Genomic DNA, 19661 nt, shown 5'->3' on the forward strand with positions numbered 1-19661 from the left:
TTATAAACGGAAAAATATATTAACAAGTGTTGTTCTCAATTAACGACAGTTAACATTATGGCAGCATGCATGCGTTTGTTCAGAGTAGTTTTCACTAACACGAAACTGATTCGTTTCTGCTCTACTTTTTAATTTGGACTTGCTAAACAAAACACAGACATTACTCGGGTGGTCCACATGGAGGAACGCGAACAGTAAGTATGAACCGCAGCACATTGCGTTTTTTATTTATGTTTTTTTGGTTAAACAATTCGGTCTTAATTTGTCAGCTTGGAGGCAGTCTTGTTTAGGTTTGCTTGCATATAGAAGCAATGGGAAAAACCTGCCGGCTTGCTAAGAGGGTAGAACGCATTTTTCGTTTTATAATGCACGTAGTAGTTCTCTATTGTTATAGTAGATATGCATGCTGTATTATTATGCGTACGTAATCTCTATGAATGTAGTTTGTCCATTGTTATTTGTATGTCTTCTTCATAATACTTTAAATGATAGATTTAGGGGCATTTAATAGATGAGTGTGAAATAATTCTCGTCAATTTATATATTGAATTGATTAGAAACTTTCTTGGAATTTTTATCTTCTATTTTTATCGAAAATTCTGAAGGAATTTTCTGATCAACACAATATACTATATAAGAAGTTTTTCCATGCTAGTTGACACACTTTAGAAAAATTAATAAGTCATTTATATTAATTACATTAAACAGCAGAAACAATTAAATAAATGAAAAACACAAGAATTTATGATACGTACTTTGCACATGACAAAATAAAATTATTAGAATTATTTCCATATAAAGTGTTATCAGTATACATAATAATAGAATTACACATATTATTATAAATTTATAAAATGTTTATGGAATGAACCATTAATGGACTGCGCAACGCAAACACAAAACTCAAACAAGTATATATATATATATAAACACCGCACAGATTATCATCTAATAGACTGTGCACACGTTGAAATATAATTACCATCAAATTACAAATTCACTTTATCTCATTTTACTGACCAGAGTTATTCTGGTGTTGGTGCGATATATTCAACGGTCAAAATAGAAAAAAATGTGAGAAAACATATAATTGCTATTATATTGTATCGCCGTATACCAGCGCACTTCGAATGCCTGAATATATCTTCTCGATATACCTTCGTGCGATAACTTCTCACATTAATTAACAAAAGTAATATTTCACGCTTCGTGATCGATAAACACGTAAAGGATAGTTCTATTGGCGCTTGTATACACGATAGCATGCAAGTTCGTCTCCGATCTGAAATCTCGCAGGAAGTGGTTCTCTCTCTATACACGCCTGAATACATATCCTACTGCATAATGTAACAATTACTTCCGGCTTACAATAGTTTACTGTCAACTTGGGCAAGGTAGGTAGTTAGTTCATCGCGGAGTGTTCTACATAACGCTCTTTCATGTGCCGCAGTTACCGCGCGCGTGTAGCTCCTTGCATAATTTAACGAAGATCGCTTGTAATCGTTACTACGGCTTGTAATGACCATGCAAAGTTACCACGGATATCCTCCGAATTACAAGGTAGGTGGCGGGTTGCACGGATTAGGGTAAGCATTTCCCGGCACTCTATCTATCTTGGGAATCGGCGACAAAAATTGAGAAATGCCGCTCTAGTTAGATTAATAATTTTAAAGCTACAACGGGAGACGCGTAGCGAAAGTTTGATACAATTCTATTTATAATCCACTTTGTGTACGGAAAGTGCAATATAATTAAAAACTCGATCGTGTAGAAAGTTCTCTTCGCAACTATTTATGAAGATTAAAATTATCCTATTTTTCTACCTATCTATAAGTTGATGTTGTAGAAGCGTAACCTTTTGTTGTTGGAAAAATGCGCGCCGCAAGCTTCTTGCAACGTAATGTTATAAGTTATGTTGCTACAAAGGAGCAGTTGGAAAATATTTTTAAACGCGAACGTTCAAGGTTGCTTTAATACTATATTTTTAGATAGAATGCATCCTCATTTTTCGCCATATAACTTTTATCACAGACGCAATTTTTTTGATACACGGGACGGTATAGCGACACGTTTTATCTCACGTCACGAGTTGCGCATCGAGTTTACATTTAATTTAGTCCTTTCTCTTGTCAAAATCGGTTCTCGTACTAAGCATTTTTTTGTATTTTTGAGAAAATATACAAGGAATTATTTATAACGGAAACGGATTGGTTACTCTATACACAATAAACACGTAGAAATTTCTGGTCTTACTATTCGTGAACGAGAAGTTAGCAACGCTTGATTAAAAAAAATAATGCCCACATGGGAAATTGTTTGGAAAAACGAAACAAACGTGTTTATTCTGCCGATACGACCGACCGCGCGTCTGCGAAGTTTTATTGTTGAACTACTGAATGCGGCACTTCTCAATAATCATATTCTTCGCGTGATGGAGAAATGTCGCGTGACTATGACAAAAGGGACTGTACTGTGCAAATTGTTGCCTCGGGTCTAAACAGGATGTAAAACGATGCATTCATTCCTGCATGGCATTTAAGGACATTAGAAATCTGTTCCCTATAGATCCTAGAGTTCACTATAGATTCAAATTACACCAGCACCAAGCAGTACGCTTTAAATGTAAATATATTTTTTCTGGTAGCAAGTGTTAGAATGCGATGACCCGATTGTTCGATATTGAATTCCAAAAAGTACACGATGGATGTTAAAAAATAGCAATTGGGAAAAATAGTAATTTCAATAATTTTATTTTGAGTTTTAAAATAATTTTAATTGTAATTAAAAATGCAAATTATATATATTTCTGCAATAGTAAATCTATTTAAAGAAGGAATCAACTTTGCGTCTTTTTTCTCAAGCTTTTTTCTTTTTCTTTTATAAAAAAAATATATATTTTCAATTTTTGAACAAATTAAGCAATATCAACGATAACGCATCATGTTATTTTAGTCTATACGAGCTAAATTAAACAGCTGTGTGAACGCAGCAAACACGAAACTGCGATATTCGTGCTCTAATTTTGTGCAAGGCGCGGCCAATAATTGTTTCATTTTCTGAATGAACCCGATTTCATGGTTTAACGAGTACACTTCTGTTAATATTGGCCGATCTCTGGAATGTGCAATTTCACGGATTCGCAATCTCATCATAACTTCTTTTCACGCCATTCATTTGTCAATGCTCCGTGATAAATCGAACAAGAAATACGCTTACATATGACACCGCGATAAGTCTTTTTTGATGGATTGCCGCTGCACTCAGTGCATCTGGTACGCGTGCACCGCATCTCGGAGAGTACGTGCCGCATGCCGATCGCATTCGACAAATTATTTTATTTCAAACGAGTTTAAAGGTCTCCCGATCGGCCCGATTTAGCGGACACGAGTCATTAGCTCCGGTACACGCGCGTGCACGGCGTGCAAGTCGATAATTGCCGTCCGCTCAGCAAGATTCGATCCACAAGCGATGTAACCCGGCAAGCTTTAAACGGAGCGTGCAATAAAAACTATAAAATGCTGAAAAAGCTTCAAATCGACGAGCGAAACGCAATGGCGTGACTAAGAGCCTCAAAATAAAAAAAGGAATGATATAAGGAAGAAGAAAAAAAGTTTAAAAAAAAAGAAAGTAAAAGAGACAAAAAAGTGAAAAGAGAAGAGTCGTAGGAAGGAAACAGATAACATAAAAAATGAATGATAAAAAGGTAGCAGAAAATTAAGGAAAGAAAGAAATAAAAGTACCGAAAGATTAAGGAAAGAAAGATAGCGACAGATATCGACGTTGTTCAAAATGAACGATGAAGGGTTCTTTAAGTCCATCTGCCAGAAGGCTGCCTAAACGTTGACTACATCACTAGAGAGAAATATACCGAATGGAAAATGTCGTACGGCGAATCGTGTTGGAGCAATCGCGGTTTCCCGCAATGCAATCTTTTATACCTTACGCGCGCTTGACGGCAATACTCGGCGACGCTTTCTCAACTCATATTCTTCGCGACGACATTTTTCCACCCGTTCCCGTGAGGACTTTGTCCCGCGGAGTTCGAAAATTCCACGCATTAAAGTTCGCATATGCAGTTCCAGAGACGGTCGAAGCCCGGTTTTAAAAGTCACATCATCTTATTGAGAAAATTTTCCGGCACATTTTTATCGCATAAAGAGAATATGAAAGTTACAGTCTTCTCTGTGTGGAGCATAACTTTAGCAAAATACTTATAGTTTTTATTACAGCATAATTTGATTATTGTTTCTTCAATTTGCCAAGTTTAATGTTAATCATTTTTAACGTCATTTGTGAAATTTATTTTAAAGATTATGCTGACTTATTCAAGAGAATTTATAATTGGATTAAAACACGTATTGTTATACTACTCCTTTTGTACCATTCCTTGCAGTACAATTAGTACAACTAACTTGCTTAGTCACGCTAATTATACTCGGTGCTCGTTACACGCGCAACGTCTAAACTGTGCGCAATAAAACAAAGGATACACAAACCATTAAGCTTATATTTTTCTTTTCGGGATTTACGTAAATGAACTCGCGCTTAATCATGGTAACTTATTCCAACAGAGATTAATTTATTAACGGAATTCAGTATCGATCAAGTCGCTGTTTTATTAGTCGCAGAATTCTCCGTTATTTCGCGAGCGAAGAAGAAAGACAAACGCGTTTGTAGAACTACGGCGGATTTCTGCACCGAGATTTATTCCCGTCTTTAGGTCTCCTGATCCCTCCAGAGACACGACACGCCACGCAATGTTTCCCATTTAGATAATGCAATTCGAGATATATGATAGCTGAATGCACACCGAATTGTTTTTTGAAAATAAAATATCACCGAGAAAGTAAAGGAAAAATTCTATTTTCGCGGATAGATTATTTTTCTTTCGAGAAATCTACGATTGTTTATTACAATTTTTCTGATATTTTGATTAAAAATATACGCCAGTATTTTTTATTCAAAATACTTGATTATTCAGGAATCAGCTCGTTTGATCTTTCATCTGTCACTCGCGTTGCGGTCAATTTGGGTCAAGTGGGATAATTGAGATCCTTGAGTAAATGGGACAACGCAATGATTTTCCAATAATACATGCAATATATATATATTATTTTTCGACTTGTCTCTAAGAGCAAATAAATATTCAACTTTTGATTGAAGAAGAAAACAATGTGGAATAGAAATTTCAAGCACAAAAATATGAATTTGGCTTTTTTTATTCTTTAATGATATTACAATAAAATAAAACAAATTGGATTGACTTACCGGCACGAGGCCAGAAACAGACTTATTCAAGTTGATCTGTAACATGTGAAGTACATACATCCAATTTATAGCAGAGTTTAATGTAATTATTTGAAAAATAATTATTACGCACTTTTATTCATCTTTTTCTTTTATGCAAACATCTAATAAAAGAATTATATATTTGTATCTATAATAACCATAAATATTAAAAATTGCAAATTTTGTTACTAAATATTTCAATGTGCGTTACATTACATAACAATTACGTGCAATACTTTACAAATAACAGATAACAAATAAATGTCTATTGACCTTAAAGTTGCTACATCGACGCTCGATGCTCTTTCTGAGTCTTCTTCTTCTTCTTTCAATCGTCTCTGCAGTTCTTCAAAACACTCACACGCATTTGCGATGCAAATACAAAAATCGTACAATGTTTCAAACGGCACTACGTGCAATTTTTGTATTCACACACGCAAACGCGTGTGAATGAAGAATTGCAAGGAAGACTGAGAAGAGGAGGAGACTCAGGAGGGACATCAGGTGTCGGCGAAGCAACTTTGAGGTGAATAATAATTTATTTGTTATCTATTATTTGGAAAATATTGCACGTAAAATATTATAATATCTTGATAATAAGATCTCTTGGGATCAAAATTATAATGGGATAAAAACTAATAATTCCTCATTTATCATTATCAAGTCGGCTAATAATGAATGCCTGTCTTCTCCTTAATTTGATCAGAGAATTAATTTTATCACTGCGTCGTCCCGACTACCCGCCCGATTCGATTATCCCACATGACCTCAATCGTTATACAGTCCAGACGGTGGACCTCCCAGCCCGACGATATCCTCGGACTCGGTGCAAAGCCCGGCGCAGCCGACGCCGACGCCGGCGCCGAGGTGGCCTCTGAAGCCAGGCGTGCTGGTGCACATCAATCGGACTCACAGCCTGCGATCCGGCCTGAGCGTTCGCGCAAACGAGGCTAACCTGCGTAACGAGCTAGTGGCCAAACATAACGACGTGCCGCTCAGACAAAAGTTCCTCGACGAGACGTCATTGTCGTCGAACGGCCGTAATCCGGCGCGGACGGTATTCCGGCGTGGTAGGAAAGATCAGAGCGGGCAGAGGACGGCCAGCATGAGCAGTTTGCACGAGGACGGTATGCTCGCCCGTGCTAACAAAATAAAAGCGATGTTTGGCGTACAGCTCAAAGAGCAAACCACTCTGCCCGGTATATCCAGAGAAAAGACAGGTAAGTCATACAAAGTTCCACAGTCGCATGTTGAGTTGTTTACTCGCGGCATTACGAACTGCGATCCAACGTTAACTCGATTACATTCGCAATCTCTCGCTTGCCTTCTGTAAGTCATCGATTGTTTGCAAAATTTTAGAACTTGGTATTTCGGATGAAATATTTAATATGCGTATTTTTTATTTTAGCAAAATTAGCTACATCGGATATGCTTATGGCAATATAAGCCAGATGTGCGACCGCACTCGCGGATGTAAATATTTGTGAATGCAAATAGGTTAAACAAACTTTTTGCAGCGAAAGCACATCGAATTTACCTCCGATTTCTACCGTCTTCGTAAAATGTGGTATTATCGACACAATGATAATAACGATTACTCTATTTTTCTTTGAAAAATAATGACGTTCTTAAGATGCGCTTTGAATTTTGTTTGCTGCGTTATCTGCTTTATGAGCACATCATAGCATATTTCGTCGATACATCTTTATTATATTATAGAGAACGCAATATATGTCTCAATATTATCTCGACGATACTTCACGATATTGATTTTGTGATATCATTCTTGACAGAATTCGTTTCGCGTTATATTACTTCTTACAGTTTCTTTCTTGATTGTTGTCGCAGAAGTAATAATAGATTTTAAAATTTAATTTTCTATTATGGGTGTCTTTTACTTTTTGTGCGCTTTTACATGATAAATGAAAGCATCACCACCGTGTTTCTGGGAAGTAGTGCGTATGTCTCGTACCATCGTAGACCACTTTGAAAAAGCTCATTAAGCATATAGCTATATACGCAGCGCGTAATTAACGCTCTCTAACTTTTCCATCCGATGCCGGCGGAAACTTCGTGGAATGCTCGACTTTGCTAGATCTTGAACGCTTATTTACGAGCTTCATTATTACTTAGTCACGTTAAAAAGTGAGAATATATGAAATAAGGATTTCAATACAAGATGCATTAAAATTTTATTTACTATAATGACAAAGGTATATTTAAAAAAGAACGCATATTAAATATTATTTGTATTTTGTAATAACAAAGATATTATTTGCTCATATGTTTTCTTGGAAAATATGAATATTATTTTAAAGTTTTTATAATGCTTTTTGAATATAAAATATATGTTTGCACATCCATTCGTTTTATGTATGTGAACGCTAAAAACATTGCGATTTCTATCAAAGTTGTTAATATGACTTAAACTTACGTACTCTAGTTCTCTGTTTTGTTTACAATTTTATAGCTTATAACTTACACAAAAATGTTTAATTAATCTAAAAAAATATTTCTATATTTCTTACAATTTATTATCCTGTTGTGCATTAAATGTTTTATTTCAAGTTGCGAAGAAATATAAAAAGCTTGCTTCGGAAATATTATATAATCAATTCGATAATCTTTTTCTTTATGTAACTTTTATGAGGCGTCCAACATCTCAAAACTTGAAGTAAAACATTTATCCTGTATTTTTTAACATCTGATCGTTGTTTGATTAAGCTGCCGCATGAGAGAGGCTTTATATGTTTGTGACGTCGCCCGTTGTTGATTGTGTGTTCCTTAGCTGTGACTTATAAGAGAATCGTACCGCGGCAGCAGATATTGCACACCGTGGAATCATCTCACGAGCTGAATCATGGCAATGTGTCTCGTAAGCGAAAAAAACCCGGAGCAGGTACGTTATATCAAACATTTTTATATAACACGCATGCTTGCAATCTGATTTGCTCGAATGCTTCGATTTAGAACCTTCTTCAAAATGACAGACCTTCTCCCTAAAATTGTATGTCATTTTATCGCTGCACACGTGATATAATCTATTCATTGTCGGAATTCATTCATTGACGAAACAGATATACATTTAAATGTGAGCACACAGACAATACAGTGTACAGACACAAGTGCTAGAATTATTAGTGCGAAATAGAAAATTATTTATTTAGGTAATCACACATGTCGCACGCAAGAGTTCACAGTTTCGTATAAACGAACAATGCACACAGCAATCGACCACATAAATTTCACTTATCGCAACCACTATTAATCACAGATATTATTCATTCTCTGACTTCCGCCGTGGCTTTTATTTCACGTATTCCTTCATTCGCGCAACATTCATCGCGATATTATTCTCTTAATCTTTTTCATATTATCAAAATCATACAAATTCTCTGTCGCTTACAATCAAAGTTCTTTTAACTAGGAAATCTTGCTAGTGAAGTTACGAGTAGCTAATGACAATTATCAACAGCAAACGTGTGACATGACATTATTATTCTGCTATGTATCTATGTTTCGAATGAGCACTATGATTATAGCGAAGATAATTTTAGTACTCATATAAAGCGTGAATTAGACGAGAAAACCGAAATACGAATTGGAATCCATAGAATTGAGTCGCGGCATTCAGAAATTCTGAGTTCTGATTGTAATTCAGAATTATAATGATTATAATTAATTGCCTGGAATTTTTTAATTTCACGATCACATCTTGGAATCCAATTCGGACTTGCAATTTGTTTCGAGTTTTACGATTCTATTCTATCTTTTATACAAAAGTTTGTCGTTATTGGATTAAAGCGGAATGTGTTGATCGATCGTGAAACATCGAGTCTGCTGTCGTCGTCGACAATTTACGCCACGACAATTTGTACAACATCGCTTTCTTTTTGCAATTGCAGATCCCAATCAAGCGAATAACAATCATGTGAACAGTGTGTCGGAAGCTCTTCCCGACTCCGGGACAAAGACGTTCTACGAAAATTTACCTTTCCACGGGATTCAAGCGCCACCTAACAAGGTTAGTATAATAATCATTGTGCGTATAAAACAAGGCAACGTTTTATTAGATCGCATGAGCCAGGCTCGATTTGCATACCAGCGTGATTGTCGAAATAACGACGGCAAGTGTATCAGTCGCAACAGTCATGAATTTTCTATGCTAAATATTAAAGTTAAAGGCCAAAATTAATATTGTAATTTGTTTAAAAAATTTTTTTTCAATGCAGAACAACATTTTCGCCACTTAAAAAATATTTAACTAAGATTATTCGATTTCCAACCTACTCTGTGTCGATACAATTTGAGGAAACTACAAGTAAGAGCAACTTAAGTGGACATCGATATCCTCTCGGTATAGTTCCATCAGTTAACCACCAAGTTTCGTGAACAGCTCGTCGATTAACGTTGTCTCCTTCTGACCAAATACATTCGAGAGGTGCTAGTAAGTGAAATGCGGTGAAAGGCCAAGAGGGTAGATATTAGTATGACCCTTCGCGTGGTTCGAAAGCTCCGGCACTTAGAAGTGCCTCTACTACTCCGACATATGGTTCCTCCGTATTGCTCGTGCTTCACTTTGTGGGAGCTCAGGAACAGAGGTCCCTATCAACCTTTATAATGGCGTTTACTTCGCAGTGACTTTCCGTATCGCCGTTCCGCAATTAAGAGGCCGCATGATATTGGCGCCCGCCTTATCGAATTACCGCACGCGGATGCACTCGTCACTTTTCTATCCTTTTTACCCATCCAAACGCTCGGTTACCGCGTTTATCGCAACTAATTGATTCACGTGTAAACGTTTAAATAATTAATTTTCTCGTTTTGCAACTGGCTTCCCCTTCTGTTTACATTTGAATAATTAGAGTTAAAATTAAAATATCTTTCTTGTTGGAGAAACCATGCAATTTTCTGCAATAACAGACATTATCTACGAATTATACATGAACCATTATACTAACAAAAATTCCGGTAATTAAAACATGAACGAGAATTTTTAGTCAGCAAAAAAGGCAATGTCGCGTGCGAGAGAAAGCGTATCATATTCCTATGCATTGAAAGGCAAAGTTATTATTATCCAAGTTTCTTCTATCTTAAAAATGCAGTTGATTACATTACATAAAACTTTATGATGTAAATTTTATCACATCAACCAATTTCTTCACTTCGCGTTTCTCAAATGACTAAATATATCGTCCTCTGAATTGTCGAGCGTCGTTCAAAGGATATTCTACTTTGTGACGTCGATTCAATTCAATGAACGTTCCAAACTCTTTGTGTATATCCGAGTCTATTTTGATGGTAATGCGATCGAACCTGTATCATCTTATCACGAAAACGATTCTTTACAGTATAAATAATACAAAATTTTGCATATTTTAATATTTAACACGTTTATGGTCTTTATAGTTTTCATATTTTGAAATGACATAGTCACATTTCAATTGGAATATTGATGGAGAGAGAAAAATAATTAATAGTGGTGACTGACAATTTGCCGTCGTTATGTCGCAGCGTAGTGAATACACAATGCTTGTCAATCCAGTTTCGAAGTTGAGATTCGTAATCACATTGCTTTTAGCAGTAAATATTATAAAATCGATGTTGCTGAAATGACATATCGGACTACATTAATTCGTTCGGCACGTCATTAAAACGTTTTCATTATTACTCGCGTAAAATTTCAATATTGTACTCTGTAACGCTACAAAATAACTGCTGATGAAAAGTAGATAAAATTTTCATAAAGATTAATATTAATATAATATGATTCTTGAAAGGTATCATATTAATGATCATATTAATCAAGTTTATGTATTTTGCATATTGATTGTTTTAACTGCTTGTTACATAATCTTGTGTATAACATTTCTATACGATAATTACGATAACGTTTTATCGATTGTCTTACAGATAATTGCAATACCAACAATTTAACAATTTGATAAAATTGTGAGGATAATTTACCAATGAAAGAAGTAAACGAAATTGTATTAATTCTTAGCAAGTAAGTGCTATTAATTCTTCGCGCTGCCTAGATACATTTTTTGCGAACTATCGGATACTTTTATTAGATATAGAAAGTCTCCTAGCCCGATCGATATTGCGGAAAAAAGAACACCGTGGTGGACAGGTAATTCAGTGCTGTGCGAGTGTAACGAGCATTGCTATTTTGGCGGAAATAAATTCACCGCTCGCTTTTCTTTTAGCTTAATCGTGCTCGCACTAACGAAGAACCAATTGTTGCAATCTTTTTACTTTACGGTGAAATATACGAATTGCAGCTTTGTAACGTTATTATGATCGAAATTAATACGTTTGGTTTTGTGCTGATTAATGAACAAATCGATTATCGGTGTTACACATTTAATGAAACGTGACATTCCTAATTTAAGAAGGTGACATGACACTTGCTATTTGAATTCGATATCGAAAAAATAATTACGCGACTTTTTTCAGTTTAATCGTTCAGTTTAATAAGTAATAAGATTAATTCGGTACACGCTGAATCGGGTATTCGTACGGATTGGATATAAAAATATTTGCGCTTGTTTAAATCGATAAAAAATTTAACTGAAATAATTAATTCTAATTATGTGGCAATACGATAATAATTATGTTAGCTTCTATTCACAGTTCAGTTCATGAATTGTTTATAACTTAGATGAGATATATTTATATAGGCGGAAAGCTACCAAACTTGTAACTTTTGAGACAGTAGATAGTAGACGTTAGATTGAAACTGATATAGTTACGTGCTTTTACTTAATTATTAAACTTCCACAGTAGTCGCTCTTGGTTTAAATTTTCCATTAAATCACGACTTCTGTTTTTTGTGAATTACACTCCTCCACAAATTTTCATTACACTGATGAACTAGTTTTATTTAATGGAAAACACCTCCTGTCTGACATGACAAACACCCACAAGTGCAAAGCTCATTTTGGCAAGCGCGCCGGGCGAAATTAGCCGAACCGGTTTACCTAATTCGCTAGTATTCACAATTCAAGCGCAATCTGAATCAATCAACGTATAATTCGATGAGAGGCAATAAGCACGGTTACTGGACGCGGAGCACTCGATAATTAGAACCGATATCCAATGAATGATTGTTCTAACGCATCGCGCTGTTTTGCAAGTGTTGCGATGCTATATTTTAATTAACTGTAATTACACTTTAACAAATAGCAATTTGAAGAAATTTTTTTATTTTTCTCAAAGGAATAAAATTTCGATCTTGGACTAATACATATAGGATTAGAAAATTACTTTATGATTATTATTAACAAATAAAAATTAGAAAAATTTTTTAATCAATTACAATGTAGTAATTTATGTAACTCAACAGTTTTATCCCACATAGATCAAATGAAAATTATCTATGGAATACTGAATCTGCGGAATTATCAATCAGTCTATCTAGTCTACCCGATAGCATATAACATTGTTACAATAGCAAACCTCTTCGTAACATCGTTATTAAATGCATAAGTTTAAGCAACTTGCTCATATAATTATACAAGGAAGCAACGTAACTATATCAGTAATCCTCATCCAAATGCCGAAATACCAATAGCAACTCAGAAATTGACATAGATTGCCTCCTTATGTCCTACGGCGGAGAAGCACCATTCCGGCCAATCTGCTGTACGATGCCGACTTTACCGTCGCTAATTAAGTGATCGCGATTACCGAAATGTCATTACCCTCGGGAGTACGGGGCCGTTATCGCATCGTCGACGGCGCATGATAATCGAACGTTAGTCAGCACCGAACCGAAACGACGCCTGAAGGCTATCAGATGTATGTGTATGCGAATGGCCCTTGGCTGCGTTTTGTTTTAGTTGGTTTCTCCTAAGTTTGCCCGAATTTCGGCTTTGCATGGCACGTTACATCATTCCGTCACGGCCTCGCCGTGCTCCTCACGGCCACCCAGCAGAGCGGTCAGTCTCTGCGACGGCAGTTCCGGCTACGAGTCGATCATGAGCCACCTAGGGCCTCATTACAACATGCCCAGAAGCAATTCCCCGGTACTTAAATACAACACCTTGAAGCCGCGCGGGCGCAAGCAGAAGCACTCGGAACATTGCCGCCGGCACGAGAACATTCGCAGGAAATACGAGCTGTACGCGATTCCGATCTACAAAACGTGCCCGCACAAGAGCGACAGCACGACGACGATCGCGACGATCGTCCGTTCGATGGAGGATGCGCCGTCATTGATTCTGGACCAAACGTCGGCGTCGATGAGCCTGCTGACCCGATCAGCGCCATCGACACCGATATTGCCGTCACCGACGATGCCGCCGATACCAGCACCGAGGACGTCTAGAAAAACCGACCCGTCCAAACACACCTACCAAAATGTTCCTCCCCCCGTTTTTCCACCGAAAAACGCTTCGTTGCCTAAGCTTAAGGTTTGTCGACTATTGATGATCTATAATAAGAAACCCCCGCATCTAATAACGCTCGTGGACGATGCGGCTTTGTGCCTCTCAATCGATCCTGTCGCCGTTGACTCACATTGTCGAGTAGTTTTTCATTGATTTTAATAATATCAGTTCCCATCGCAGCCATTACAGTCGCAATTTTTACATTATAGTTATAGAAAAATATTCTGGCATCAAATTATAATTTTAAACACAGTTGAATCAGTATTTATGCTATTAAGAATATTCGATAAAACACGTACTGATAATGTGGAAATTAAAATTAGAAATATGTATATGAATACATGGAAGATATGCGTCGAATTTAATATTTCCGCAAGTTTTAGCTATCTTCATATACATACACAAGACTTTCATTTTATTCTGCATTTTATCGATTATTAAATTGAAGCATAGTGCTCTTCAAAGTCACAAAATAACGTTATTATGTCAGTTCGTGAAATGAATGAAACGATTGAAAGGGGTACATGAAAAATGTTTGTAGAATTGCTTGTGTCAGTAAATGCAAATTGTGATTTGATGGGACAAATTAAATTCGATTGAGTTTATACCAGACTTTGTTACACAGTTTGATTGACTTTTAAATGTGTAACTCTTTTCTCTCATTTGAGTCATTATTGAACATATTTTAAATTGAATATTTATTACTAATAAAATAGTCAAATTTGGAACAAAACAACTCATTAAAATGAATGAAAAATTGTATTTATTAATTATAAGTAGATTTTCATAACATATTGAACAAAATACCATGTTCCATTATACTATGTAAAAGTCACACAGGAAGCATTTATAAATAATTATAAATAATTCATACCTAAGCTTTAAAATATGCTATTTTATTTAATTAATCTGTTTTGCAACAAAATTTCAATATTAAAAGCTTTTTCACTGTTTACACATACGTATAGTTTTAAAGTCGCGTAACTCGGTTAAAAACAATTATAACAATTAAAATTTTAGAAAAACGCATTTTGTAGATAAAATGTAGATTTTAGTACTTATCATAAACTTTTCGAGAAAATTTTTTTTATTGAGAACAAAACAATGTGTTCTTTCTTTGGACTCAGAAGTGTAAAGATAAAAAATGTTCAAAAACGGCTTAAAACACGTGAAAGTACAAGTTTCAAGCTTTAAAACGCTTTTTTAATTTTTTGTCTACAATGATCTTTCGCCGAGTTAGAGTGGTTTGAAAATTGCTACATTTTGAGCGTTTGAACATCTCGACGCTGTAGAGCAGGCGGCCGACTGGCTGAGTGCGCGCCATTAATACGCACGATGCCGTACTAATGGCGCGCACCGCGCACTCAGCCTCATTCGGCCACACGACTCTGTCGTGTCGAGACGGTCAAGCGCTTAAAATTTAATGATTTTCAACCGCTGTAACTCGGCGAAAGATCATCGTGGATAAAAAATTAAAAAAACGTTTTAAAGCTAGAAACTTGTACTTTCACGCGTCTTAGGCTGTTTTTAAAAAATTTTTTATATTTCTAAGTCTTAAAAAGAATTCGTTGTTCTGTTTTCAACAAAAAAAACTTTCTCAAAAAGTTTATGCCTTTTGGGCTTCTGAAAAGTGTTTCCTATTTTTGGTGGAATTGTATATAACCATTTGTTTTATATTTAGTTTGTCTTTTGTCAGTAGGAATGTATACAAGCTAGTCTGCTAAAAGCCTTCCTCAAAACAAAAGTACCTACTATCGAAACTTTTATAGTGGTTTGATCATAGTTTGATATCTTAAAAAAAGATTGCGATTGTAAGAGTTTATAAAAATTATCGTGACATTTTATTTCTTAAGTCCTTACAATTTTTATATCGAAAACGTAAAAATTTTATCAACTTTAATTTATCTCTAACCGCGAGAGTTACAATCGATTCGATTGACAGAGAGCAGCAATGTCCAGCGAGCGAAAAGTCAATTCGTTCCCCATTTGAGCACCAAGTAAAATTTAGCATGTCGCGTCTACTGCATGAATACGATTTACGTGTCCGTAATAGATATAAAACAGCAGCTTCGAGCAAATAGGAGATTAAAGTTGCTGGAAGCCGAGTTATAATCGGAAATCATATTTTCCCTGCTAAGCTGGATCCGGGCATCTATGTAGCGACCGCCCTTGTGCATGTTGGCCGCACGTCAAGTAAGTTTCCACTGTCACACACGCTTAATCAATGACTCGAGCTCTTTATTGTTTCGAAAGCAGATAAGTCTGAGATATTACTTCGAACGTTTCTGCAATTGTTATTTGCAACACTATATTTTTGTTTCTTTTTATTTTTACCTAAAACAAAACATTTTTCCAATATTTTTCTTTACTTATTAGTCTGTAAAATATATTTTGTCAACGAAGACTCTTTAAAGTCGAATGCAAAGAATTCATGAATATTAAAAATTTGTCGTGCAAGCAATAATTTGTAAGTTATTTTTGTAGATTATATCACAAAACATGTCTAGCGGAATAAACTAGTTTGGAAAGATACATCTAATATATCGGTAGATAGATTGGAGATTTTTTATTCCAGGCATCTTTAACACGCGTACTTTGAATGCATACGAAGAAAAACTTTTTCTTCAATTAATGATATCTCAATCCCTGATTTACATGTTGATTAAAATATTTCGTTTTAGATATATATCAAATTTTAAAGTAACTTACTAAATTGGTTAAAAGTTATCTTTTAGTTAGAATAATGATTATAAATGATAAAATACCTAGGGTCTTAATATACTCTCACATGAGAGATCATTTTGAAAAGTACGGATTAATATCAAAGCGTCCTTATCAGTTATCAGAGAATCATTGCACGTACAATCTGGCAATGCTTATGTTGGATTAATAGGATTTGAGAACGTGCAAGTTAGATTATATCTATGGTATGATGAAGTTACAAGGCGCTTACCTCTATTATCTTTGTTTCAGCAATAGAAACGTAAATTGTATGTAAACCAATCGCACGTGCAGATCGTACTCATGTTTATACATCGAATTGCCGATGTGAAATCCTGTGCATCTATCGATGAAACCCTTTCGACGACATTACATTGAAATAACATTTGAAATCTTTACTTTACATCGTCACGATGTGATGTCTCCCTAAAATCAGAAAATCGAAGTAATGTGTCGGCCGACCGGCTTTCTCACGCACACTCTCTACGTCGTGTTAACCATTCGTCGCGTTAACCCCGTCGCCTTATCCCAACTACTAACCGTGCCTGTTGCAGACCGACAGCCTATACAACTACAAAGAACACTACCAGCAGCAACCTTGGCAGGAGATGCAGCAACACAACTACCCGTTACCGAGCAACAGTTCGAATCAACTAACACTGCCACTAACGCGCAACCTCTACCAGTCCTCGATAGCTAGTCCCCTACAGACCTCCTTCGTTCACACTAACAACAGTCGGCCGTCCACCCTGATGCATCACGAGAGTGCCACCACCGGCAATCATCTGCCCGCGATGCATCAGGACGAGGAGCAACAGCAACAGCAACAATCGCCGCCGAATTACGGCAATCATGACGCGAGACAATTATCATCGCGTCGACACACGACAAATCGACAGAACGAGCGTAATCGAAAGCACCGCAAACCGAGCGATCGGAGCAAGTCGAAGCAGAGCCGACAGAGAGGGAATCCATCTCCTCGGCGCAACAACGGTTCCCTCGTGGAGCCGCCTGCCTGCGAGACCAGCTTCCAGGCTCCAGATTTAAGTAATATATCCGAAGGAATGTACAAGATCCCGTATCCACACTGTTACGAGGACAATGTCGCGGAGTATTCCGCCGATTACGATGGACCGAATTCGACGGTGACGCACCAGCAACAGCAGCAGCAGCAGCAGCAGCAACAGTCATGGGAGCACCAGTCGAATCACTGTGCCGGCAACAATACGTCGCAGCTCATCACGAACGCGAGCGACGCGAAAGCTCGCAGCAAAACGTTCAAGACAAGGCTGCCGACGAGTCTCAGCGACTTTCGCAAACCGTCCACGCCCGTGATAATGCAGTACGAGCTTCACTTCCGAGATGTCGGTCAAGAGATTGATGTCTAAAGGTAAGTGACCCGAATCTTTTGATGCGCAGCGACACGAATGTTCCTTCAGCACGCGGGTGATCGTATTTTCTCCGAGGAATGCCGTGGCGATTTGTTTAACGCCCCGAGATTACTACTCGGTACTACACTACTACATCTTAGAGATAACGCACACGTGCGTGTCGAACACGTTCTTCATGATGTTCTCTACATACATGAAAGGTAGGGCAAATTTTCTTCTTGATTTTTTTTTACTCTGTTTATTTTGTATAACATTTCTCTTCGTGAGCTGCTAATCTAGAGATTTTATGTTTTTGTGTGATCTACAAGCGACAGTTGCTTTTGCGTTTGTTTGATTTTCAGTTTTAAATATTTTTCTCTTGCATTTTTAAAAATATGAAAATTTGACGCACAGTTATATCTAGAGTTTGTGCTTTAACAAGCTTGTCGAAAAATAATTCTAATATTATGGAAATTTTGCGTATTACGTGCAGCATACAAATTTTATATTATTATAAAAATGTCACACTTGATCTCATCTATATCACATAACACCACTATTGTAACATCACCAGCTGAAAATATTTCTTTTTAATAATCATTGCCATTTTTTTACACAGCGCAGTTCGATATTTCAAAATAGAATTATCGATAGCGCTACATGTAAATTTTATTTAGACTCGTGTTAGATTTTAGCACTCGCGATTTCTTTTTGATAAATCGCGCACTATAAATCAATATTGCAATAAAACTTTATTTGCAAAAAATGATAGGTAAGCCTGACGCTGAGCGACATAAAATATCACTGCATAGCACGCAGATAAATCGGTCGCTCTATCGCTACGATGACATATGGAAACGTTATATTTAAAATTTTATTCAAACCACTCAGTCCGAAAAGAAAACTATTTTGCGTGCGTATTTATAAAGTTAATTCCGTTAAATAAAAGAAACGGTTAGATATGAAATAAAAAAGGAAAAATCAATGCATTAGTTGAGTATTTCTGTCGAAGAAAGGACAGGTAATGCAATAATAACAGATGTACGGTACATATGTGCTTTCCACCTTTTCCTTCCAACTTTTTCTGTCTGAAACAAATCCGATTCCGATGGAACATCCGATTTGATATATATAGTTCACCGTATATAGAATGCCCCGAAAAACGAGTGCAATAATAGTAAGATCATCTTTTCTATCGATATTAATCTATCGAATTTCAAGGCATCGTGGATGCAGAATATGCGTGACTCATACAACATATACTACTGGCGCGCTTTTTCTATCTTATTTTATGGTGACCAGTTACGAAGTATATCATAGATTTCAAGTAAAGTAATAAAATTTTTATGAGAAATGGTATGTATTGTACTTAGAATAATATGATAATAATTATTAATCATGTAAAATCTTGAGAAATTGAATAAGGAACGATATTAAGATACAATTTGTGTAAACTCTCGTAGTAATCTCGTAATACCTTTAGCTTATCGAGTAAAATTATTTTTGTACAAACTATTGATTTCCTTGAAATCAAATTGTCAATAATTTTGTACTGCTTCCAATCACGTTAAGAGCAAGTCGAATTGTTAAGACAGTTTCTGGTTGCTATGTATCCTGCATGTCACTATATTTCTTCTTTCCTCTTTCTCTCTTTCTTTCTCGAAAGTGCAATATCTTGCCTGTGAGGCAGCTGACGCAAAAATCGTAATGAAAAGAAAAGAATTATTGCATGCGTACCATACCAATTGTATATCTCAATGTTTGTTCATAGGAGGGTCAGCTGACAAAGAGCGATACGTACATTTACTAGGACAATTCGGCGTCCGACAGGCTCTGTAGGTACATTGACGGAGAATGTCATGTTGCTTACACGCATAAATCGAGATAG

The 19661-nt window shown here is 36.3% G+C and overlaps 1 protein-coding gene across 10 annotated transcripts in view; it reads left to right on the forward strand.

Moving 5' to 3' along the window:
- Positions 1 to 19661, forward strand: part of nrm (neuromusculin) — a 140223-nt gene that overhangs the window by 119151 nt on the left and 1411 nt on the right. For 2 of the 10 annotated variants that reach the window (XM_012362048.2, XM_067353449.1), the window contains 6 exons: positions 158 to 194; positions 6073 to 6509; positions 8078 to 8188; positions 9195 to 9313; positions 13134 to 13706; positions 16958 to 17793. In XM_012362048.2, coding sequence (XP_012217471.2) covers positions 158 to 194; positions 6073 to 6509; positions 8078 to 8188; positions 9195 to 9313; positions 13134 to 13706; positions 16958 to 17791 — 2111 coding nt within the window. In that variant the 3' untranslated portion in view covers positions 17792 to 17793. Of the gene's footprint in view, positions 1 to 157; positions 195 to 6072; positions 6510 to 8077; positions 8189 to 9194; positions 9314 to 13133; positions 13707 to 15735; positions 16933 to 16957; positions 18632 to 19661 lie in introns of those variants that run through there. The other 8 variants (XM_067353453.1, XM_067353448.1, XM_067353455.1 and 5 more) reach the window with 8 other exon arrangements.

This window comes from Linepithema humile, chromosome 4 (genome assembly GCF_040581485.1).
Source record: "Linepithema humile isolate Giens D197 chromosome 4, Lhum_UNIL_v1.0, whole genome shotgun sequence".
Taxonomy (NCBI): Eukaryota; Metazoa; Arthropoda; class Insecta; order Hymenoptera; family Formicidae; genus Linepithema; species Linepithema humile.